Here is a 26,394-nt window from a genome sequence, read left to right on the forward strand (position 1 = left end):
TACTGTCCTAACTTTTTCTGATTTGGGGTTGTATGAATGTTGTTTCTCAAGTTTTATTTTGATCATTAAGAGTTCTTAGTTTCCTACTTGGAATCCTCTCCAAAAGGGGAACCTTCAAGGATTCGATATAGAAACATGGATGTGAGGGGGGAAACATACAAACAAACAAACAAACAAACAAACAAACAAACAAACAAACAAACAAACAAACAAACAAACAAACAAACAAAAAACCAACATATTACTGTTTGTTGCATGATCTTTTACATAAACTGGGACCATAAGTGTCAACACTATTTGCTATGGTGATCACATGCCAAATGAGACGTGTGTGTGTGTGTGTGTGTGTGTGTGTGTGTGTGTGTGTGTGTGTGTGTGTGTGTGTGTGTCAGTGTTGGGAGTAACACGTTACAAAAGTAAAGAATTACTGTAATGCATTGCTTTTTGCAGTAACGCGGTAATGTAAGGCATTACAGAAAAAAAATTAATATTTTACTCAGTACAAATGTCAGTAACGCGCATTACAATGCATTTTTAACCTGGAATGAAGTGGTGGGGTTTTTTTCCTTCATACAAATTCGCCAAAATCACGCGAGATCAGCAGAGGTGAAACGTCTGCGCAGGGCCGTCGACAGGGGGGGACAACCGGGTATTTTGTCCCGGGCCCAGGCATGAGGGGGGGCCCAGAACTGGTCCCTCATGAAGATGCCATTAATCATTCTGTTTCATTTCAAAATGTGTTGATTTGGGGGAGAAAAATGTGCTATATTTGCATTCAATGAATGATTTCTGGTTCTTTTGCCTTTATTGTCTTCGAAAATAGATTCAAGAACCCACCTACCACCCCTAATGCAGAAATGGTTTGGTCCTTGATTAAGGCGCCAAATAACACGGCACTATTCCATCATAACGCTTTGACAATAAGCGTGCGAGCCTGTTTGCCAACATGCACAAGTCAGGAGCAAAGAAAAGAAAAGAGAAAAAGAGATGAAGAAGCCAAGAGCCTCAGGGGCTCACTGCATAGATATTTCAGAAAAGATTCAGATGATGCAGTGGGGCAGCTGAGCCAGGTAAGACACAGATAACTTTTTTCCAGCCCCGTAATGTAACCCCAGCACGCGCGACGTGCCATTCATAATTATAAAGTAGGGGATAGCAGGGTACACTGAGTGAACACTGAAATGCACAGGGCATTGAATTATTTCATAAACATTTCGGTTTAATAACACTGTGTTGCATATATCTCAATGAAGCAAAGAATAGCACATTGGCCCGCAATCATATCCAAATGTTTTAGGCACGCTTGCTGAGCTGCGCTGAGCTGGACTCCGGTTAGCTGAAAGCCCATGGAACGCTGCCTCTTGTTAATTAAACCTTATTTTGTTGGAAATCATCCCGTGTAGATACGACGGCATGTGAAATTGCCAGCTAGATAGAGTTTAATGTAACGAATGGGCTATAAATGGGGTGTTTTGAGGTTAGTCTGTTGCAAAACATTAAACTTTCGCTTAGACTGGATACTCTTCAAACAATTCCCTTGCTCAAGTGAAAAATGATAGGCCTGTATGAAAAGCGCAATTAATGAAAGTAGCCTAATAAGCCCTAAATGAATAAAACAACCTCTGTTTTATTGTTGCTGCTTACACGTTAAGATTTTGAAATCTTCTCAGTCCAGTTCTATATCCAGGGAACGTTGTAATCCTTTTGGTTTATCCGTAATAAACATGTCAGCCCCCAGGTCAGATAGGCTAATGTTACGTGGTTGGGAGGGTGTCAATTTTTTTTGTAACATTCTAAATCGAGTACGGAAAGGACGTTTATGAAAAACAAGACCAAAAAATACACTGAAAAACTCACTGTACACATCACTAGTGGTGATGCTTCTATGTTCAGATTTTGGGAAAGCCATAACTCCGTTCTCATTGAGGCCCAGTTCCATCCCGTAAACAATCATTTTGGTTTATCAACTACCTGCGCTCAAACATGTCACAGGAGAGGCTCAATGGGCTGGCTATGCTCTCTATAGAGCGCGAACTTGCAAAGAAGCTGGACCTCAATGACCTTATTGACGACTTTGCCACAGCAAAAGTCCGGCGCATTGCATTTCGCACCTGAATAGTTGCAGACTAAGGAAATGTTCAAACTGTAAATATGTTGAAATGTTGAAATAAAATGGTTGACTGTTATAATGGGCTTGGAATACCTGTTATTTAAGGGTTGGAGTGAATGGAGACTGTGAAAAGAGGGGTTGGATGTGGGTGGTTGCTGTGTGGCGATGTGCGTGCGCATGTATGTGTGTGTGTGTGGGGGGGCACTCAGATTATTTGGGGGGGGGGGGGCACTCAGATTATTTTGTCCTGGGCCCAGCCAAAGCTGTCAACGGCCCTGTGTCCGCGCAAAATGTTTCACTTCCTTTTCCTTTAGGCTAGTCACACAGGAGAGAGAGATGAGTGAACCTGCAGCTGATCTAATGGCGGATAGCACATTCTCCAGATGGGCACACGCTCATTACTTTAAGTTTGTGAAAAATAAGGATGTGAAGAACCTCGTAGTCAAATGCACTTTGTGTGCTAAACCTAAAGAACTGTCCACGTCCCGAAATAGCACCAGTAATTTAACTAAGCATTTACAGAGGTGCCATAGTAACATGAAGTTAGTAAGGAAGCAAGCGGAGGATGAGAGTGGCGATAAAATCACAAAGCAGCCAAAATTAACATTCTGCCGCCCTGAGATGCTCCTTCAGCCTCAGGAGGTTAGGATACTTGTGGCGGAGTATGTTGTTGAAGATATGCTGACAGTTTGTTTACATTTTTGTCCTGTATAACTGAGTTTTTTTTCTGGTTGGAAGTCAGACTAAAGTGATTGAGCTGCCTTTCCTTCGAGGGCTAATATGCCTAAGCACTTCAATATTATTAAAAGCACTTTGATTTTGTTATTTCTAATTCTGTTTTTCGAAATGTGACTGGGTAGCCTCATATAGCTAATAGTCATTGTCTAGCTGTGATTTAAAAGGCTTGTGGGTTTTTTCAGGCCAGTTTTATTGTAGGCTACGATTTGCCATAATATGTTCATTTTTGTTAAATTTCTGAAATGGAGTCATATCCCTTAGGGCTAATCTTTTTTTTTTTTTTATGAAGCATAAACTATGCTTAATGCTGTAAACTTGAAAACAATAAAGGCATAAAAATGCTAATTTTGTATCCTGTCATATCTTTAGACATTACAATATAATACAGTTCAATTAATGTTAATATGAATAGGCCTAAAGTTACAGTATTTCTATCACAATTTGCCAGACTTTCACCTTTTGTCTGTTCTTGCGATGATTGTTCCTTGTATTGTGCCATGAGCCATCACTGTGGCTATTATATTCTAGTGTTTTTAACCATAAGCCTAGCTCAGTCAGATACCACATCACCTTCCACTGGATGTGTGATGAACTAATTGAGCGTCTTGAGCTACATTTAGATTGCCAAATCCATACTTCCAGTTATTTTGGTGAGAGTAACTTAAAAGTAATGCAATAGTAGTGTAATGCCTTACATTTTAAATACAGTAATATTGTAATGTAACTAATTACTTTAAAATGACAGTAACAAGTAATAAATAATGCAAAACAGTTTTGAAGTAACTTGCCCAACACTGGTGTGTGTGTGTGTGTGTGTGTGTGTGTGTGTGTGTGTGTGTGTGTGTGTGCTTAAGAAATGACAGTTTAACTGTAAACCTCAAGCCTTGGCTCATGTTCAGCTGTCACAGACTGCTACAGCATTTATTTTATGTAGACAGACCTTGTGCCTGAGGCCTCTATACAGTTCAAAGTAAAATATGGCACATTTCAGCAATGCGCACAGTTTGCCCACACATTTCCTCCACTTGTACCTGTTACACTGCACATGTACATGAAGCGAAAATAAGAAGATAAATGAGTCACAAAGATTAGTAATATCTCACTTTCTGTTGAACTTCGGGGTAATTGCCTGAAATAGGCTGGTGGAAAATACACTCAGGAAATCTGAACAACATTCGAAACTTATGCTTGAGTCTAAATATAGAACACAGACAAATAGTGTATTTAACAAAATGTACATTACATTTGATGATAAATCGCATATTACATGACAAACAATCCTAAACAGGAAATGGATAGCCATGCACTGCTTGAGTTTATTTATGGCTTCTCATAACACTTATATTTCGAAGATGTTTCTGTTTTGGTTCATAATTTTGAATAAAGAAAAAATATCTGTACATTTGAAATTTTATTTGAACACAAGAAAAACCCGAAATGTAACATAATGACTCCAGGTGAAATATATCTGTTCCAGTATACTACTGTCAGTGATTCTATGACACAACATATTACTATACTCAGCTTGCATTGTTTGTATTATTTGAAGCATTCTTTCTTTCTACACACCCTTATTTACATCATCATTGTATTAGTGCAATATTCAGAGCCCATTTTATCAGAGTTGCAAACAATGTCACGTGTCTTTCAATCCTTTTAAAGGAGGCCATGTATTGAAATATGAAACATTTCTTTAAAGCCATGCATTTTAGTACAGAACTGAATTCAGTGCAAAATGATAAATCAAATTAATCTGACTATGCCTGGCTTTGGTCTCATGGTTTCCTATGTCTTCAGCTACCACTATCATATGGTGAGGCATATTGTAAGGTACATTGCAAAGTACTTGCACAAGCTTTTTTTTTTATGCTTTGAGGCAGATTTGTGTGCCCGTTTTTCAGCAACTAACTAGTCAATATCTGAGCTTAATCTGAACACAGTATTTCTTCAGATTTTCTTCTGAAAGGTTTTTGCTGCCACTGAAGTGATGGGTTTTATTGCCTATTGCAAAAAATGTTTTCTCTTAATTCCTTTTGTGTTGTACTTTAATCACAATGATTGTTTTAGGCATATAAGTTACATTTTGTGACCTCAACATCTAAATCGTAAATTACACCTGGCAGGTGATATTTCTTTGGCTAATTACTGTAGTTGCAGGTCTAATTGCCATTAATATTGAAAGGAAGAAACAGGGATTACATTTAGTGGTCCTCAAAGACTATTAATGTAAAAAGTATACCACATGATTGAAAGACTGTTAAACAGTGGCCCAAAACCTGATTATCACAGTTAAAACTAAGCTACATTCTACATATCCATGGTCATGATGCAGCTTTCACTAACTGGAGCAGAAATAGAGCTTCAGTAATTCACAGCTCAGGATATTAATGCAAACTTGAAGATATCATTAAATATCTTAATCTAATCTTAATATCTAAGCGTGCTTATTTTCTATAGGAGGAGGTGTTTCCCCCTCCAAATCAGGAAGTTCTTCTCGATATAAAGAGGTGCTCGCCATGTTCATCACAGAAGTGCTTTTCTGTAGGAGGAAGTGCTGTCCATGGCCATCAGGAAAGTGGTTCTCTGTATGAGGAGGTGCTCTCCATACTCATTAGCCTCCCTCTTAATATAGAGCTTCCCTGGCGACTGAGCTGCTGCCTGAACTCTGTGGTAAGGAAGTAGTATATGAGTGGATTCAGGCAGCAGTTGAGGCTGGCTATGCACAGTGAGATTGGATGGAACTGTCTAATCACCTGCTGCAAAGAATCCTGCGTAATGATGCACTGTGAAACCATCATATACAGAAGGAAGTTGATGTGGTACGGAGCAAAACAGAAGAGGAACACACCGGTACACACTAATACCAGGCGCAAGGCCCTTCTCTTGTCATTGACTGAGACACCAGGCCTTAAGCTCTGTTTCAAAGAATAAATGATGAAATAAGAGCAAAAGATGATGATGGTCAGTGGGGCCACAAAGCCCAGGAGCTCACCAAAGGACATTATGAGCACTGCTGTTCCCAGGTTCAGCTTTCGCATGGGCAAGTCCTTAAAGCAGGTTTGATTGGACTGTGTGTTTGATGTGGTGCTTCTCATCAAGATGAAAGGAGAGCAGCATAAACCAACTACCAACCACACAGCTATGCTAATGCGAACATCATAGCGCCGCTTCCACTCTCTGGCACAAAAGGGGCGCATGAGGAAGGCACAACGTTGGATACTGATGCAGACCAGGAAGGCAATGCCTGCGTACATGTTAAGATATTTCAGGTAGAAGCAGAGCAAGCACATTCCCTTTCCAAAAGGCCAGGTGTGATTGATGTAATAGTAGATACGCAATGGCAGGGACAGGACATGGGCCAGGTCAGCAATGGCCAGGTTCATCATGAAGATAATGGCTTTGGTCTTCTTGCTGTAAATCATAGAAACAACCAAGTGACCTTCTCATATATGATAGTGTAACACTGTCCTCACTTGCAAACCAGCATAAAGTGACTGCAGTGTATTAAACATCATGAGTCAAAATGTTCTTAGGAGACTTACTCAGGCTTACAGTCATTAAGTAAATTGTGGGTGCATGAAGTAGTTGACACGGCAGATCTTTAATATGTTGGAGAAGATTTCTGAACCAATTTAATTAAAACTAACCTTATAAAGCGACACAGCACCCAGAGAGCAAGGCTGTTCCCGAGCAAGCCTGGGATGAAGATGAACAGGTAGAAGTAGGTGTAGAGCTTATCCATGCTTTTTTCCCACTGAGAATGATTTGATGTGCTGTTGCTGACCCCACCACATGAGCCATTCATAAAAGACATCATGAAGCTGTAGAGTCATTTATCAGAGCTCTTCTGTAAGAAAAGGAAATTATTTATAAATAAATAGACACAATTTACACCTTTTTATATATATATATATATATTTGTCCAGGGTGTACCCCGCCTTTTGCCCATAGTCAGCTGGGATAGGCTCCAGCTTGCCTGCGACCCTGTAGAACAGGATAAAGTCTCATCTCATCTCATTATCTCTAGCCGCTTTATCCTTCTACAGGGTCGCAGGCAAGCTGGAGCCTATCCCAGCTGACTACGGGCGAAAGGCGGGGTACACCCTGGACAAGTCGCCAGGTCATCACAGGGCTGACACATAGACACAGACAACCATTCACACTCACATTCACACCTACGGTCAATTTAGAGTCACCAGTTAACCTAACCTGCATGTCTTTGGACTGTGGGGGAAACCGGAGCACCCGGAGGAAACCCACGCGGACACGGGGAGAACATGCAAACTCCACACAGAAAGGCCCTTGCCGGCCCCGGGGCTCGAACCCAGGACCTTCTTGCTGTGAGGCGACAGCGCTAACCACTACACCACCGTGCTGCCCCAGGATAAAGTGACTAGAGATAATGAGATTATATATATATATATATTTTTTTTTTTAATTTTATGATGATTTAGACCACTTTTAAGGGTTAAAATCTCATCAGCATCAAGCACAAAAGGGCTGCAAAAGCTCTCAAGGCTGTAGTATCAAGGTCAAGGTAGTATCAAGGTTTTATGATAACAGGAAGACATAATCTCCCGAAGTGATTATGAAAAAAAATGATGACTTATAATATAGTGTATAATATTGGTATAACAGCATTCAACTTAAATGGATTGTATTAAGTAAAAGAAATTCTACAGAAGCATCTAAAATATAATACTATCAGCTTATTTACTATTACACCCGAGAGTTCATATCTCTTAAATTATGTGCTAAATATGAGATGAGAAAACCTATGAGAAAAGTCAAAGAGTCACATTTTGAAAACAAATATTTCTTTGCCAGTTCAAAAAGACAAAAATTGAAACTTTTTTAATATAATGTTATATTTGTTCTACAGTTAATACAAATTGATTATAAGACACAACGTCTTTAAGTGTGGTTTCTGCATGCAGCGGAGAAGACGTGGGTGTGCTGGCTTTCATCAGCATGCAGGAACTGTTGTTGATGTTTAATGGCTTTCTTCTCTATAGCTTAAATGTTTGGTGTGGATATGTTGCTTGTATAAAAAGATGGTACATGCATCAATATACAGCCAATTTCAGGTTTATTAAAAACGTATAGGTTTGAAACATTTATATTTAGGACACAACACCAATTACCTGCTGCTGGTGTTTTGCTTTATTACTTTTACTCAGTAAAACCAGTAAAACCACTTTTACCAGTGCTCTTGTGACATTTTCAGAATTGATCTTACCTACAGTGAAATAGAGGTATTTAATAATAAATTGGTTAATAATAACTGATATTAAAAAAATTATTAATTAATAAAAAAATTAACATGAACTAAAAAAAAATGTAGAATGAAGATGGAAGATAAATATTTGTCCTGGCTCAGCATCAAGCACAAAATTGGTCTTGGTCTTGGTCCTCATGAGTCTGTTTGTTTAGGTACACAGTAAAAATCATAGTGTCAATTTTACTCTTTAAGAGTTGAATTTAACTCTCTGTCATATAACATTTGGTCCCACTCAAAATCAGTGTAAAATTTACTCTATAGCCAGTGTAAGATTTTTAGAGTTAATTTTACTCTATTTTGTGTCAAAATTAACAATGAGGTGTGTAAAAATATTTAACACTATAGATAGTGTAAGATTTTCAGAGTTAATCTGACTCTATATTGTATTTTCGCGGGGAATCATCACCCTGCAGAGTAGATTTTGTCGTTGTGTGCAAGTGGGAATTAACTCTCACTTTTGACACTACCATTTAGACGATTTTACTCTGCATAGTGTTATAACTACTCTATCCAGAGGAAAATAGGTTTACACTGCAATATTGACACTCCATTTTTTACTGTGTATGTTCTCTAACTATGGGACTTTCCAGGAACAGGTGTATTTACTGTATGTCATAAAAGTATTAGTTTAACCCTTTTACTGCACAGGAGACTTTGGTGGGGGGTAGGGGATGAGATGAAAATTTAATGATGACAAATTTCAGTATTATGGGAACTTTTATGACAATTCATGACTTATAGTCCCATATAAGCCTGGAACCATCCATTCCGAAAGAACAGAACTGCAGTTTGGTGAGCAATGCAAAGTGCATTGCAAAAACAAAGTCATTTTTGAATTATTAAAAATTACAAACCCCATTTCCAGAAAAGTTTGGATATTTTCCAAAATGTAATAAAAACTATAATGTATGATGTGTTAATTCACATGAACCTTTATTTAACTGATAAAAATACAAAGAAAAGATTTTCAATAGTTTTACTGGCCAACTTAATTGTATTTTGCAAATATAAACAAAGTTAGAATGTAGGGTCTGCAAAACACACACACACACACACACACACAAAGTTGAGACAGAGGCAAAATAAGACTGAAAATTTTATAGGATATTCAAGTAACACGATTTTGGAAGATTCTAGAATAAGCAGGTTAATTGGTAACACGATTGGATTTAAAAGGAGCAGCACCAAAGGCTCAGTCTTTGGAAGCAAGGATGGGTTATGGCTCACTCCATTGTGCCAAAATTCACCTGAGAATTGATAGTAAATTCATAAAGAATATTTCTCAATGCAAGAAATTAGGTCTTTCAAAATCTACAGTACATAATATTGTAAAAAGATTCAGGGAATTCTGAGACATCTCAGTGTGTAAAGGGCAAGGTCAAAAACCACTGTTGAATGTTTGTGACCTTCGAGCCCTCAGGCAGCACTGCTTGAGAAATTGTCCTGTTAACATGACGAAGATAGCCACATGGGCTTGGGAGTCATTTAAACTGTTGTCACTTAACACAGTCCACCACTGCATCCAGAAATGCAACCTTTAACTGTAATATGCAAGGAGGAAGCCATTCATCAATTCTATTCAAAAATGCTGCCAATTTCTCTGGGCCAGAACTCATCTCAGATGGACCAAAAGACAGCAGAAACATGTGCTGTGGTCAGATGAGTCCACTTGGCAGGTTGTTTGAACTGGATGTCAAGTTCTCCATGCCAAAGGTGAACACAACCATCCAGTTTGTTATCAGAGAAAGGTACAAAAACCAGCACCTGTGATGGTATGGGGGTGCATCAGTGCCCATGGCATGGGTGAGATGCATGTGTGTGAAGGTAGTATTGATATATTGGGATTTTCGAGAGACATATGCATCAAAGAAACATCTCTTCCTGGAAAGTCCATGCTCATTTCAGCAGTACAATACCAGACCTCATTCTGCTCGGGCTACAACAGTGTGGCTTCAAAACATACATCGACCTTTAGTTACCCATGCCCTTACAAAATCTGTACTTTTCCCTTACATACACCCATGAGCCCTTATACACGAGAAAAAATTCGAATATATAATCCAAAGCACTGATTGTTTTATTCCACATTATACACTCCTATTGTAATAGGCATATTTATCACACTGCATCAAGTTAAAGGGATCAAATAAGCATGTACTGAATAAAAAGAAATTTTAGATCCCAGAGAAAACAACTGAATTAAAAAGGACTATATGTACAGTCAAGTAAACAATTATCTACTAAAGAGAATGACTGAACTATAAACTTAATTATTTAATATACATTGTATCAGTAATACCAGAATTATTGATGTCAATTTTGAAAATAAAATGTATTAATATTAAATAGTTCATAAAAATTACACAAAGTTCTATTTGACAAGTGTTGACATCACCTGCAATATTACATTCCACCAAAGAAAATTACTTGAAATATAACAGCAGTACTAAGTAGGTATGTTAATTAAAATAGTAGGTTACATATAATAAATTATATATAATCATATCAAACAGTAAATGAAGGTTAGTAAAAGATCCATTTGAGAAAAAAAGGGTTGACACCACAAGCAGTGTTAGATCCAACTAAAGATGACTGAACCACATCAAGTATATTATGTAAACAAAGATAAGTGAAAATATTAATAAATTATGAAGTTAAATTGAAAATCTTCCCAGTAATTTATAACAAGAATTTAAATCTTATTCCTTTTTGGAGTGTTCTTTGCTGTACAAAGATGTTGCAGATTTGGCACTATAATATCACTGCTTGGGTAGCAGTTGTAGCACTCCTCATCACAGTTCATTTTAATTTGCAAATATGCAGTTAATGTGTCTGCAGCCATATTTTTTCTGTACTCAGTATGAATTTTCGTAACCAATGAAAAAGCCCTCTCACTATCTGCATTGCTATGTGGGAGGCACAGCAAAGCAGTAAAAAGTTGTTTCAGCATTGGAAACCTGGCAATACCCAGAGCAGTTTTTACATCGAAGACCTTTCCCCAATATACATCTATTATTTTCCTGGTCAATAAAAGAAAATCAGAGCACGGCAAACATGTAGATGGTGTTAAATTGCTTCCATCCCCTACTACACATTTTAGAGACAGGTTACCAACGGTCATTACCACCATTACTCTTCATTCAATACTTTTCCAGTTTACTGACAACTGATGGTAGTAATGGGTGTTGCTCATCTGTGTCTACATATAATGTCTATCAGCAATTAAAATGTTTAGAGAAGCGAAACCAGAAATCGCTGAGTAACTACAGTTGTCGTTGTATAAACAACGACTCCCAGTATCGCCTCCCTAAATTATCATGATAATGGAGGAAGCTTTCCTACATGCAAACAGTAAAAACTAAAAAAAAAAAAAAAAACCACAAATGCTTACCTGTGCAGTCTTTGAATCGGGAACAGTGTTGCTTTTGGCAGCCATTTTTGATTTAGTTTTAGTCTTAGTCTTTTGGACGAAATGCTTATTAGTTTTAGTCACATTTTAGTCAATTCCATCCTTGATAGTTTTGGTCTAGTTTTAGTCAACGAAAACTAAAAGGGTTTTAGTCCAGTTTTAGTCATTCATTTTAGTCGAAAAAATAATTACTTTAAAACATTAAATTAGGCCAAAAAAACAGAGATAGGAAATTGTAATTGAGGTTGACAAACCTGTCAATTACTCTCAAAACAGTGTCTCTAAACAAACTTGTTTCACTTGAACGTAAAAAGTATGTCAAATATTTGCGTTTAATAATCGATGACAGGCTTTCTTGGAAGCCTCATATAAACCAGTTCACACATATCGCCGCGCATGCGCAGGGGTCAAAGGTCGAGGCCTCATCGGAGATGAAAACATGGCGCCAAACAAGCCAAACCTTAGCAAATACACCTTATGGAAGAAGGCAGAATTGCAGAGGCATATGAGAGAACAGGGATTGCCAACTACCATGGGGGTAGAAGAGTTAAGGGCGCTTGCATATGCCACAGATATTTTGAAAATCCAGCCTGTACCGTCCAAGGAAGACGAAGAAAAATCGAGGTATGTACCCGGTGATACTGCCACGCCCACTGCAGTTTTTGACAGGTCAATGACTCATAGTTATAGTTCTATAGCTGACACGGAGAAATAATATAAGTCGTGCTGCCTACCAGATTACAGTCGTCTGTTTTATTGTATCAGTACTAGTATCACTTACTATCAGGGCCGTCGTAAGGGGTGGGCGAAATGAGCGGTCGCCCATGGCCTTGCGCTCTGATGGGCCTCGCGCCTGACCAATGAGATTGCAGATTTTGATTATCTATAGTTATTTAATGCGGTCCTTTGTAGGCTATAACATGTCTCTAAAATAAAACGACTGCATTTCATTTCAGTATGCATAAACATTGTTTCTTAGATAAAAAAATAAAGTAAATAAAAATATTCCTTAAATCTTGCTTCATGACATCGTTACGTAGGCCTACGCTTGTAGTGGGAAATTCAGCTACCAGAACAGAGTGAAAATGTCGGCAGCAGCCCGTAAGCATGACTGCTTTCGTAAATTTCAGTCAGGTGCTGAGAAACGAAAGAAACTAAAAAAGAAAGAGGAGTTCAACAAGACACTTCATGGGTCTCTGGATCGGTTTGTGAGCCATTCTCGGGATGTAGCTGAGCAGCAGCAGACAGACGGGGAAAGTGACGGTGCTAAGGAGACAGCAGACATTAATGCTAATGTTATTAGCACCTATCAGGACAGTGATGTTTGCGATTTTGAGCCAACAACAACATTACAATTGGAGGGATGTATCGAAACGGAGGAGGATATCCAAGGTCAGGAACAATAAAGTGTTTCTAATTTTATCCTTGATTTGTGTCATTGTAAATTAAGTCATTGTGTGTAGCCTACTAAAGTTGGGCCGTACTTCTCTTGACAGGCGATATCAACCACCAAGCAACTACAAGGGAAGACGATTCAACGACAACTGATGCGAGTGAGAAAGTTTCAGCACAGGGAGATTTGAGCGATCCAGGCACTTGGCCTGAACAACTTAATGGACAGACATTGGACTTGCTTGTCCAGAAAGGACCAGTCAAGGTGTGCAACTGCGATTTCCCCTGGCCCCGGACAAAAGACACTTTTCTGAGGAGTTCTATGTACGCAAATTACCCAATGGCGAAAAAACTCACAGAGACTGGCTTGTATATTCCAAGAGAAAAGACTCCGTCTTTTGCTTTTGTTGTAAGCTTTTTGGTTCAAGTCGGTCCAATCTTGCTAATGGGGGAAATAACGATTGGAAACATTTGTCAGCTATGCTGAAACAGCACGAAACCTCCCATGATCACATATCCAGTGCCACAAAGTGGATTGAGGCGAAACGCAGATTTGATTCAGAGGCATGTATAGACCAGTCACTTCAACAGCAAATATCTAGGGAAAAGGCACATTGGCAAGACGTTTTAACACGCATCATTGCAGCTGTGCAGTTCTTAGCAGAAAGTAATTTGGCTTTTCGAGGAACAAATTCTAAACTGCACAAAGAAAATAATGGTCACTTCTTGAAGTTGATTGAAATGATCTCCAAATTTGATGCGCCGATGAGCGAGCATGTTCGGCGCATCAAAGACAATGAAACTCGAGCACATTGTTTAGGGCCTCAGACTCAAAATGAGTTAATTTCTCAGATGGCCACAAACGTTAAAAATTCAGTTGTGAATGACCCAAAGAGAGCGAAATATTTTTCAGTGATTCTCGATTGTACGCCAGACATGAGCCATCAAGAGCAGATGTCACTAGTCCTCCGTTTTGTGAACATGGCATCATTAGAAGTAAGCGTTAAAGAACATTTTATCGAATTTCTTCAAGTGAATGATCAAACAGGGAAGGGCCTGTCAGATGTTCTTTTGGCTGCACTTGATGAGCTTGGCCTTGACATTAACGACTGCCGTGGCCAGGGGTATGACAACGGGGCAAACATGAAGGGGAAACGTGAGGGGGTCCAAGCTCATGTATTGCGTCTCAACTCTTGAGCTTACTTCATGCCTTGCGGTTGTCACAGTCTTAATTTGACCCTTGGTGATATGGCTAAGAGTTGTCCAAAAGCGATGTCCTTATTTGGCATTGCTCAAAGGCTGTATACTATTTTCGCAGGCTCCACCAAACGCTGGGAAATACTTAAAGTGAAAGTGCCATATCTCACTCTAAAGCCTTTGTCTGAAACTCATTGGGAATGTCGTGTGGAAAGTGTAAAAGCAATATGCTACCAAACAAGTGAAATCATTGATGCTTTGCTTGACGTCTCGACAGAAAGTAATGACGCCAAAATTAAAAGTGAAGCCATGTCACTGACTAATGAAATGCAAAACTTCTAATTCATTTTGTCTTTGGTGATATGGTATGATGTTCTGTTTGCCATAAACACTGTCAGTAAGACACTTCAGTCAAGTGACATGCAGTTAGATGTGGCCTTGTCGCAGCTAAATGGACTAATTGACCACATGCAAAAATACAGAGATAATGGATTTGTGTCAGCAAAGGTATCTGCAACAGAGATAGCTCTAGAGATGGATATTGATCCTGAACTGAAGGCAGCACAACAAATTAAACGCAAACGGGATGAAAATGAAAATGAATATTCTCCTAACGCAGAGCAAGCTTTTGTAACAGACTATTTTTTAGTTGTCGTGGACCAGGCTCTCACTGCTCTAAGAACACGTTTTACAGAAATGCAGGGGTTTGGGGAAATGTTTGGGTTTCTTTTTGATATCAAAAAGCTTTACGACATGGAAGAGGGAGATCTGCACAGACAGTGCGCAAAACTGGGCGATGCTCTGAGCACACCTGAATCTCATGACATACATGCACTGGACCTTTTCCAGGAGTTGAAGGTACTTCGAGATATAATTCCAAAGGGAACAGATACTGCCCTCAAAACACTTCGTTTCCTTAAAGGGATCGAAGGAACATTCCCAAACTGCGAAATTGCGCTCAGGCTCCTACTGACAATTCCAGTAACTGTGGCATCAGGGGAATGGAGCTTCTCAAAACTAAAACTTATTAAAAACTATTTGCGCACCTCAATGTCGCAGGACAGACTATGTGGGCTCGCTCTTCTGTCAATTGAAAATGACGTTGCCTGCAAGTTGGATTATAAGGATTTAATCGCGGAGTTTGCGGCAAAGAAAGCGAGAAAGGTCGCTTTTTTCTAAGCTATATGGCGAGGCAATCTAATTAACTTTATTTGTGCAATTTTTCAAAAGTTTTATGCACATGTCAAAAGTTCAGTTTTAATGTCATTTATGCCCGATTTTGACAAGCAGCAATTCATACTTGTCTTTATGTAATGTTCACCTGTTGTGACGGATAATAAATGGCTTATGGCCAATGATGTATGTGTCTGCTAATTGTTGTATATTACCTCCCCTCTTAAAGGCATATTATTATTATTATTATTATTATTATTATTATTATTATTATTAATGCTACTACTACTACTACTACTACTACTTAATTCTGACAGTACGTGTAAAATAGGTTATCCTGAAAAGGGCCTTGCATCTGTCAAGTTTGCTCAGGGCCCCGCCCTCCTCTTGCGATGGCGCTGCTTACTATACTCATCAGTCATGTACTTCAGGTACATCTGACCCTCAGCCTGCTGCCTCAACAGCTGACCTTGCTATATCAACTTTGTCCAAACCTGACTCTCCACCGAAAGGCAGGAACAAACCAGCAGCCAAAAAGACCAGGTGAAGAAAGACCCGAAAAACTGGGAAACCAGTGTATTTGTGTGGTGTGTGCCAGAAGTTGTGTAAGGACAGTGGGGACATAACAGAAAATGATGACAATAGCGTAGGATGTGATCAGTGCTATACCGTAAGTGGTATCATTGGGGGTGTGTGGGCTTTGATGTTTGCTGTCTTGATAATGACTGGCTATGTTCAAATTGCTCAGATTGTTAAATTGTAATGTTACTGGTGAACTTCTTGCATGCAGGTCTTTTGTTAATACTTATCAATAGTTCATCAGAACTTCAGTGTTTTTATACCATTTAGTATTACTTTATCATGTATTAAGCTGTACTAGTAGTGTTAGTGTTTTATGTATTTAACTGTGTATTATATGTAGTAAATTGTAGTAAAAATATTACTTGCAAAATTTTTTAATTCATTAAAACAAAAATATAATTGATTAACATCTACTCCTGTTAACCAAAAGGTAGTGGGAATATGTGAAATGCATTATTCTTTGCTTAGTATATTCAATAGTAGACAAGGATGTTTCATTTTTGTGTCCATTTACTTTTCATTTTGTGAAATCTATGAAATTTAAAAATTAAAATTTAATATAAATTACAAGACTTCCATCATTTTGGGACTAGTAGTAGTCATTACTGGTGTAAGAACTACAAAATCACAGAAACTTGTCAGATTTTTATTACAACCAACATTTTACATTTTAAGGCACATAAAAATCAAGATAATACTGTTGTATATACAGACAATGATTATCGGCAAGAGTGAAAATCAAGGCGGGTCCATGAACATGAATCTGACAGCTGACAAGGTCGGGATATAAACGAACTTTTGCGTTAAACTGTGTGCTTGGATTCACATAATTTTTTCTGTATACACTCACTTAAATGTACACTACAGTCTTCTCGCATCCACTGTTCAAGCAGTCGACGTCCATTGTGGCAATCAGCAACACAACAGTGTCCCCACAGCGAGCCTGCAGCCTCCGCCATTGTTGACGTGCTCTACTTCCGCTCGTTTATGAGGCCTTAACCTTTGACCTTTCCCACAACTCCTTGCGCGTTGCCGTGTTTGTGAACTTGTCTATTGATTTTATTTGCAACAAAATAAGCAAGGTCGTCAGCCTTTTGGCCAAGCTTAGACATTTTATTCCACTACATACCCTTATGACATTATATCGCTCTCTGATTCAACCTTATTTAACATATGGTCTTAGTTCTTGGGGACAGGCTTGTAAAACTCATAAATAAAGTATTAATCCTACAAAAACGAGCTTTAAGATTAATCCATTTTGTTGATAATAGAGAAAGTGCCCTTCCATTGTTTTCCAAAACCAATATTTTACTAGTAAATATTTTCTATGAATGTATTTCTAAATTAATGTATGACGTTGTTAATCAAAGTGCACCCTCAAACATTTGTAAATTATTTTCTTCTATTTCTAGTATCCATTCTTATAACACTAGGTCATCTTACTCCAAGAACTTATATACTCAGTATTCTCATACAAATCTACAAAAGAACTCATTTTCCCATGTTGGTGTTAGGGTATAGAACCAGATTCCAACTTCTATAAGATCTTCATCTAAATTGTCATTCAAGAAAAAAGTCAGACACCACCTTTTTTCTGATTTAAGTAGATATGGATATGATGTTGACATCTCCAAACTCTTTCTTTCTACATAACTTTATTTCTATATATAATTACTATATATATATATATATATATATATATATATATATATATATATATATATATATATATATATATATGAGTGATTCCACGCTTATGAGTACTGAAATGGGGACATGAACTTATTTTTAAAAATTCACCTAAAACCATTTCTTTTTTTTACCATCAGGTCACAAAACATGTAATCTTTAATGAATGATATGTTAAAAGATAACTTTAATTTTCTGAGATGTAATAAAAACATATTTATATGCCAAAGTCAGAACGTAACAGAAGTGTTGTGGACATATATATTCTCAATTTTAACAATGTAGAATTACTTTTTGAAACATAGGAAGGTGATGTTTTAGCAAATATAATTAATAAACATGTGTAGTAGAATAAACATACACATTCTTTCAATAAGATTAACATGGTATATAGCTAGATTGTAATTAATTTGTAACAGACGCGAGATGGACAATTGTAACAGAAGTAATGTAACAGACATCATTTTAGAACTCATAGGCTTGACTTTGGCATATAAATATGTTTTTATTACATCTCAGAAAATTAAAGTTATCTTTTAACATATCATTCATTAAAGATTACATGTTTTGTGACCTGATGGTAAAAAAAGAAATGGTTTTAGGTGAATAAGTTCATGTCCCCATTTCAGTACCCATAAGCGTGGAATCACACACACACACACACACATATATATATATATATATATATATATATATATATATATATATATATATATATATATATATATATATATATTTATCTTAGTTTTAACTTGAAATATTATTTAATACCACGCATGAATTATTATTATCAGGATGACAAGTATACCTCTCTCACTCTCTCTCTCTCTCTCTCTCTCTATATATATATATTTTTTTTCAGTGTTATTGAATGATATATTACTGTAGCTTTATATCGAATAACAAGTATTGTCTCCTCTTTTTCTTTTTGTTACCAAATAGTTGTTAATTTGTCAAGTATGTTTTATCTTTTTCATAGATATTTAAGTATTATATTAATTCATATAAAATATTTTTTTCTTTGTAAACATGAGTCTGCTTTGATTAGCAGCGTGCTATTTGCAGACTCGTGTAGTCTATTATATGTTTATATGTAATTGAAATAAAAGATTGATTGATTGATTGATTGATTGATTGATTGATTGATTGATTGATTGATTGAACTGTGTATGCTCTCTACATAACGCTGTCTAGTGCACATGCTCTCTACATAAACACTGTCCAGTGCGCATGCTCTCTACATAAACACTGTCTAGTGCAGACATCCCAAGTCTCCCGGAAGTTCCAGGAGTCTCCCGCATATTGACAGTGGCTCCCTGATGCCCGCAAATTGGATAATATCTCCCGGAATCTAGAGCAAAAGTGTGCACGTGAAACATTAATGTCTGCATCGCGCATATGACAGAGTGCGTGAGGGAGAGCGAGAGAGAGTCTGCGTGTGTGCCTGTTCATGTAGCGCATGCTAGACAAAGAGCATCCTGATTGGTTTACAGACATCCAAATTCATTTCAGGGAGGTGTCGTGATACCTCCCCCGCTGATGGGAAAAAAGTCATGCATCACAACACCTTCCTGAAATGAGTTTGGATGTCTGTACACCAATCAGGATGCTCTTTGTCTAGCATGCGCTACATGAACAGGCACACACGCAGACTCTCTCACTCTCCCTTGCGCACTCCGTCATATGCGCGATGCAGACATTAATGTTTCGCATGCACGCTCTTGCTCGCACACGTGCCGTTGCACACGCCGTTGGAGGAAACGCCATGCATTTTGATAGTCCTATAATCAACCCACTAACATTTTCATCTCGTCTCGTCAACAAAAACAACAGATACGTCTCGTCATATTTTTGTGATCAAAGAGTTATGTTTAGCTCGTCACTGTCTCGTTTTAGTCATGAAAAAAGGTGCGTTAACGAAATCATTTCATCACTGTCATCGTTAATGAAAACAACACTGATCGGGAAACATTTTTTTTTTCTAGCTGTGAAAAATGGTCTGCCACAGTCGGGGGGATGTTGTGTTCCACGAGAAATTGACAGAACATAACTTCTGCAGCCGTCACAGAAGTCTGGGCAGTCCGAGCCAATGGACTTAAATGACCGAGAAAACCACATGCAACTATAAAACCACATAAATCGAAAATAGTTCTGTTTCATTGTGCATGCATGTTTGAAAAAATAAATGGTGGATGCTAAGAAAATTTTCTTGGAGTAATGGAAAAAATCTCTGATACAAAATGTAATTTTCCCTTATGAAAATCAGTGTATGCCGTATTAGCCAAAAAATTGCATTTTCCCATACAAAATACGGGGAAACCATATAACTTGACATGTATGTCATAAACACAGAGTGTGTGTACTTGACTGGCCTGCTGCCAGTCCAGATCTGTCTCCTATTGAGAATGTTTGGCGCATCATGAAGAGATCAGACAACGGTGACCATGGACTTTTGAGCAGCTGAAGTCTTGTATCAAACAAGAATGGACTTAAATTTCAATTGCAAAACTGCAACAATTAATATCCTCAGATCCCATATGATTAAAAAGTGTTACTAAAAGGAAAGGTGATGTAATACAATATAATAATGCCTCTGGCCCAACTTTTTTGAGTGTGTTGCAGGCATCAAATTCTAACTTAATTTATTGGCTTAGCCTTTTGCCTGAAGCCTATAGAGGCACCTGTCTGTATGTGTATGTTTAACCGAGTTCAAGCGTGTTTAAGAATGTAAGATGGTCATTGGCGTGGTAAAAAGGCTGAGCTCAGACCTGCACAGGTCTCTAGTATTTACATAATACAATTAAGTTGGGGGGTGGCACGGTGGTGTAGTGGTTAGCGCTGTCGCCTCACAGCAAGAAGGTCTGGGTTCGAGCCCCGTGGCCTGCGAGGGCCTTTCTGTGTGGAGTTTGCATGTTCTCCCCGTGTCCGCGTGGGTTTCCTCCGGGTGCTCCGGTTTCCCCCACAGTCCAAAGACATGCAGGTTAGGTTAACTGGTGACTCTAAATTGACTGTAGGTGTGAATGGTTGTCTGTGTCTATGTGTCAGCCCTGTGATGACTTGGCAACTTGTCCAGGGTGTACCCTGCCTTTCGCCCGTAGTCAGCTGGGATAGGCACCAGCTTGCCTGCGACCCTGTAGAACAGGATAAAGCGGCTAGAGATAATGAGATGAGAATGAGATGAGAATTAAGTTGGTCAGGAAAACTACTGAAAATCTCTTCTTTGTACTTTTGTCAGTTAAATCAAGGTCCACGTGAATTATCAAATTATAGATTTTTGTTTTTATTGTATTTTGGAAAATATTCCAACTTTTCTGGAAATGGGGTTTGTATTTTAAATGTGACAGCAAACAAACATTGATCAGACAGAACTTTATCTCAATTACCTTACTAGATTTAAAAGAAATGCCATCTTAAAAAAAAAAAACTCTTGAATTTTAATTTCCTAATTCCATTGGTTAAATGTTCCCTCGGAGTTTAATGTCATAAACTTATAGTTTGTAGCAGGGGTCTTCAATCTTATCCACAATGGGCTGCTGCGACTTTTGTTTCTGCCAAGTTGGAACCACACCTTGTTTATTCAGTTTATCTTTCTCTCCTATCCATTCTCTAGTGTACCTCTAATTTTGCTGTAATGAAGGCCTGTAGCCACACTGGCCTTTTGTACATAAGATTATTAAAAAATAAATAAATAAAAAACCCTCTACACAAAACATTACATTTCATTTTTTTAAAGGTACTAACTTTGAATTTATAGGCCTGTGATAGCCCTTTTGCTGTTTGTATACGTGTGTGTGTGTGTGTGTGTGTGTGTGTGTGTGTGTGTGTGTGTGTGTGTGTGTGTGTGTGTGTGTGTGTGCGCTCGCGAGTGCTGGCATTTATGATGACAGTACTATATATTGCTTTATAATGAATCCTTGTGATCATTTGATCACCTCTAATAACACCTCATAAGCTCTAAAAAGTAACTTATAATTATATTTTTAATCATTTATAATTGTGTAATTACAACTTGTAAATAAGTTGTAACTAATGTGTCACTATGTGCTGTATTGCATAACTATTAAAACAGATCAGATCATGTCTGTTCCTCCCAGCCGAGGTGCCCCTGAGTTTTGAACACTATTCACACGTAGCACTTCCTGTTATCGCAGTATGAAAGGACTGTTATCACACACACACACACACACACACACACACACACACACACACACGTGCATAATACAATATATGAATAAATATTTTTAAATCTGATACTGAGATGTTAAATGACATTTGTTTACTTATTTTTAGTGATTTATATATGGAAATTGTGATGACTTAACTGGAAACAGATGCCAGGCATACAGTATACTTTTTTCTTTTTTGCTGGTCAGTTTGGATGGTTTGTGAACAGTGATTAATTCTATCATAAATGCAGTACCAGGAAAGCAAGGTTCCTGCCGTTCAACAGAAGCCTTAATCATCTTTCACAAGGGCCAACTCCCTTCCTGCACTGCTTTCATAAAGGAGGTGTCAGTGGTAGACGATTAGCAAGAGAGCCAGATGTTGAACGAAAGCACACAAAAACACAGACAGGTACTGACTATGTGTGTGATGGTAGGGTTACAGTATGTATGAGGACTGCTACACTACGTGGTGTTGTTTTGAATTAAGAATATCGTTCCTACGGTATATTGTATTTAAACCGTGTGAACTGTGATACTGCGTGACTGTTTCCCTTACTAAAATGTAGGATTTGACTGAGGCTGCAACTGACTGACTGGTTTCTTTGTTTTTTGATTGTTGTTTTGTTTGTTTGTTTGTTTGTTTGTTTGTTTGTTTGTTTGTTTGTTTGTTTGTTTGTTTGTTAATTTTTTTTCCTCCTGTATACTATGAAATGTGTTTGTTGCCCAGCCACTGATCTGATTGAGGAACATGAGCTTTGCACACTGTCATTTTCAATAACCAAGCTAACACAATACAGTAGTTACAGTTTACGCTCTGAAAATTTAACAATTATTGCTCTGGAACTGATTTCAAAGCATTTCTCCCCAAAGCCATCTTCTGCAAGTGTGGTATCAATTTACTTTTGAATTGGCTTTCAAAGGTTCATGTGACACACTTCACCATGTATTCATTTGACTGACATGGATTAATATCAGTATTATAGAAAAATACTTTGTTTATCAATGCACACTGAACAGTAATAGAGCAGAAAAGCACATATTGAAATCTCTGGCCATTTTTACTTGCATAAATTTGTATCTCCACATTTCATTTTAACTGTTCTATGGCAGAAAGCATTTTTTTTCATCGTACTACCGTACATATGACAGTACTTTACAGTCACAACACACACTCTCAGAAAAATAAGTACATTATTGTACTTTTAGGGGTGTGCCAGCTTGTCACTAGGGCAGTACCCTCTAAGGTACTTATTTGTAACCTTTTTATACTGCTTGGTAACATATATGTACCTTTTGGCCCTAAAAATGTACACATAGTTACCTTCAAGTTAAAAAATGAGCCCTAGGGGGTACATTAGTGTAGATTGTAACTTGGGTGACACAAATGGACTCCTACTGTACCCTTATTTCCGACAGTGCAGTATTTGATATTATAGAATGTGCAGGTTACCAAAGGGGGGAAAATCAATCATCTTTGCTTAACCCTTTAATTAAAAGAATTATGAATAACAGTTCTTTCTCAGTTACCTTTAGCCTTATTGACTTTTTCAAATTTGAATTTAAGAGCTGTACCTTCAACTAAACAAAAAATACATAAACAGTTGCTTTATTAACTTAGTTGTTGTTGTCATGTGTTGTGGAATCACATACCTTTTGTATGCAGAGAGTTCAGAATTCAGTATTTGTGGCTTCCACCCTGTTGATGTCAAATGCTGAACTATCCGTGCGAAAGTACTACCGTTTTCTCTTCACCTCCCCAAAGAGGAAGTGTCATCTTATCAGATATGCTCAGCATATGCTGTTTATTTCAGTTTTATTCTTTTCTGAAGTGCATTCTAGTATTAACAGTGTCCATGGCTACTGAATAAAAAGTACTCCAGAAATACAAACAAATTCAGCTTCTGACTGCATGGACCTTCGAATGCCTTCAAATGCATTTTGGCATTTGGAGTTTCTGCTGCTCATAGAAGACCAGAACAACCAGCTGCTCCTCAAAGCTTGGCTTTGTGTCATGCCTCTGAGCTTTGACTGCATGGCTGTTAGACCGGTTACTAGTTTGTTTTAGTCACACATGTTGTCTGGTTGTTTAAAGAGAGTCAAACTCATGAAGGTGAAATGCATTAATAATTATGACATCTCTATTCCTGGGACATGGTTGGAAGCAGCTTTATAATTTGTAGCACATGATGCCAAAGGTTCAATCATTTTGTTCTTTCATTAAGTGATGGAATGACAGTTTAAACGGTTAAATGGCTTAAAACTAAGCACAGTACAACTATGATTGAGTGGTGCAGCGTCAGAAATTGCATGCCTTTAACTTCCTTTTTAATATTCTGTTTTGACTACAGAGAAGAAGTCTGATGGTTTAACTCCTTCAACACTTCACTGGATATTCAGTTATTCAGTAACTTGTGTGTTGTATGTGGGGGATGGGGGTGTTTTAAATATTTTTGGTGTTATGTTTGTGTGTAGCATTCATTAGCTGCATTATTAATTAATCAGTGGAAGGTCCTGAAGGTCCTTTTTTTGTGCATGTCATCACAAAAACACATGTAACACAGGTCCCGATGTTGACAGCCCATTGTCACATGGCATTTTGACTCATGAGAGTCACTTCTCGCCTCTGCTGCACACGCATGCCCTTGCCATGCTCCATTCGTTCACAACAGGAACAGTCCCGGAAGTTTTTGATCGTACCTTGTAAAGATAGCGAGCCAGCTAATGTTTCCTAACTGAGCCAAATGCTGTTGGGGTTTACTTGCTATATTTGTTAGTTAATTCATACATGTTTCTAGCTACATAGTTAGCTACCTATCCGTGATGCCCCTTGCATGTCATTCTGAGTTTTCCCTGTAGGCTGTAGTAGCATTTAGATATATTTTACATGAAAACCAATTGCTTCAAAACATAGAAGTGACATCGTAAGTTTAATACAGAAGTTTCTTCTTCTTCTTTCAGCTGCTTTCGTTAGGGGTCACCACAGCAGAGCCTCCTTCCCAGTTTATGTTCCGCATATTTAATTTGGCATAGGTTTTACATTGGATGCCCTTTCTGACGCAACCCTCCCCAATCTATCTGGGCTTGGGGCCGGCACAATGTATGCACTGGCTTGTGCAACCAAGCCAGTCATCAGCTAGTTAATGGTTTATCTGTACATGTTTCTGCTATACAGAGGTTGAGCTATGAAATGCTGACATCTGTACACTGCTTTTGGCCTGCATAATTTGCAGCTCATTGTTTCTTTATTTCCTTTCAAGCATTTAAAAATGATGCTTCCTGGTAAATTGAGCAATGGATATCATATCTGTCTCTTCTATCTCAGACGTTTCTCCTGACTAAGCATTTGGCTCCTGAAATAGATCTTCAACATGAAACTGCTTTATTTTGATCGGGTTTCAAAATTGAATGATTTAAAACATAAAAATGCTGTATTTTAATTGGATTGCAGTCTACTGGTGTGAAATGCATTTTATATTTTTGCTGTAATGCTGAACAATACATGTAGGACTTTAGTTTTAAAAACTCAACTAAAAATACTATGATTTTAATTATATGATAAAAAGCACTATTGGAGTGAATGTACTGTAACAAGAATACAAGAATGTGTGTGTGTGTGTGTGTGTGTGTGTGTGTGTGTGTGTGTGTGTGTGTGTGTGCGTGTGTGTGTGTGTGTGTGTGTGTGTGTGTGTGTGTGTGCGTGTGTGTGTGTGAATTACCAGCAGTTGTATTTAACTTGCTCAGTTTGTCTCTAATACTATAATGGCAATACCAGAGAAGATATTACACAGTGACACAAAAATATGAAACTTATCTTCAAGTGGTGAATATATATTTCACAAGTGAGCAAAGTAAATGAGTGAAATATTTTTCAATACAAGAAGATAAGCTTCATATCTTTGCACCACCATGTAATATGCTTTATATTAATGTAATGATAAAATGGTACCATGCATTTCTCACTGACAGAACACAACAAGTCAAAATTAATTCTACACTCTCTGACACACTGACAATCAACACTGGAGTCCCACAAGGCTGCGTGAGTTCTCCTCTGTTATTCATTTTATACACCAATGAATGTAGAAGTTATATAAATAATTACATTATCAAGTTTTCAGATGACACAGTCATTCTTAGTCTGTTGACACAGGATTCTGATGCATCTGTCTATCAGTCAGAAATAGACAAGGTTGTGTTGTGGTGTGAGTCAAACAATTTGGTTTTAAATGTGAGCAAAACAAAAGAAATCATCTTTGACCCTAGATCCATAGGTAACCATAATTTGGTGACACTAAATGGGGAGGCAGTGGAGCAGGTATCCACATATAAATATTTAGGTGTTTTATTTGACTCTCAACTAAAATGGTGCCAGCATGTTGACTTTTTATGTTCAAGGATCAGTCAGCATCTTCATTTTCTGAGGAGGTTGAGAGTGTTTGGCGTTGAGAAAGATATTATGATGGCCTTCTATAAGGCTTTCATTGAATCCATCATCAGATACGGCATCATAATATGGTTTGGGAACCTGTCTGTTAAACTGAAAGCTCAATTGCATACCCTTTTTAAGAGAGCTGGGAAAATTATGGGCATGCCCCCTCCTACATCATTGCAAGCTTTATTTGATGAAGCAGTAAGGAGACAGGGACTGAAAATCTCA

At 37.9% G+C, this 26,394-nt stretch overlaps 1 protein-coding gene across 1 annotated transcript; it reads right to left on the reverse strand.

Annotated features, from left to right (window-relative positions):
- Positions 1 to 3,737: 3,737 nt before the first annotated feature.
- On the reverse strand, positions 3,738 to 23,746 carry p2ry10 (P2Y receptor family member 10). The gene is made up of 3 exons (XM_060927576.1): positions 23,388 to 23,746; positions 6,496 to 6,695; positions 3,738 to 6,259 (listed from the first exon to the last, which is right to left on the reverse strand). The coding sequence occupies exons 2-3, from the start codon at positions 6,663 to 6,665 to the stop codon at positions 5,416 to 5,418; spliced, it is 1,014 nt and encodes a 337-aa protein (XP_060783559.1). The 5' UTR covers positions 6,666 to 6,695; positions 23,388 to 23,746; the 3' UTR covers positions 3,738 to 5,415.
- Between the last annotated feature and the right edge of the window lie 2,648 nt (positions 23,747 to 26,394).

The sequence above is a fragment of the Neoarius graeffei genome, chromosome 8 (genome assembly GCF_027579695.1).
Source record: "Neoarius graeffei isolate fNeoGra1 chromosome 8, fNeoGra1.pri, whole genome shotgun sequence".
NCBI lineage: Eukaryota > Metazoa > Chordata > Actinopteri > Siluriformes > Ariidae > Neoarius > Neoarius graeffei.

Coding starts and splice junctions, on each gene's coding strand:
- p2ry10 (XM_060927576.1), bottom strand. CDS start 6,665: ATGATGTCTTTTATGAATGGCTCATGTGGTGGGGTCAGCAACAGCACA. Junction 6,260..6,495: donor GTGCTGTGTCGCTTTATAAG/GTTAGTTTTAAT, acceptor TATGATTTACAG/CAAGAAGACCAAAGCCATTA.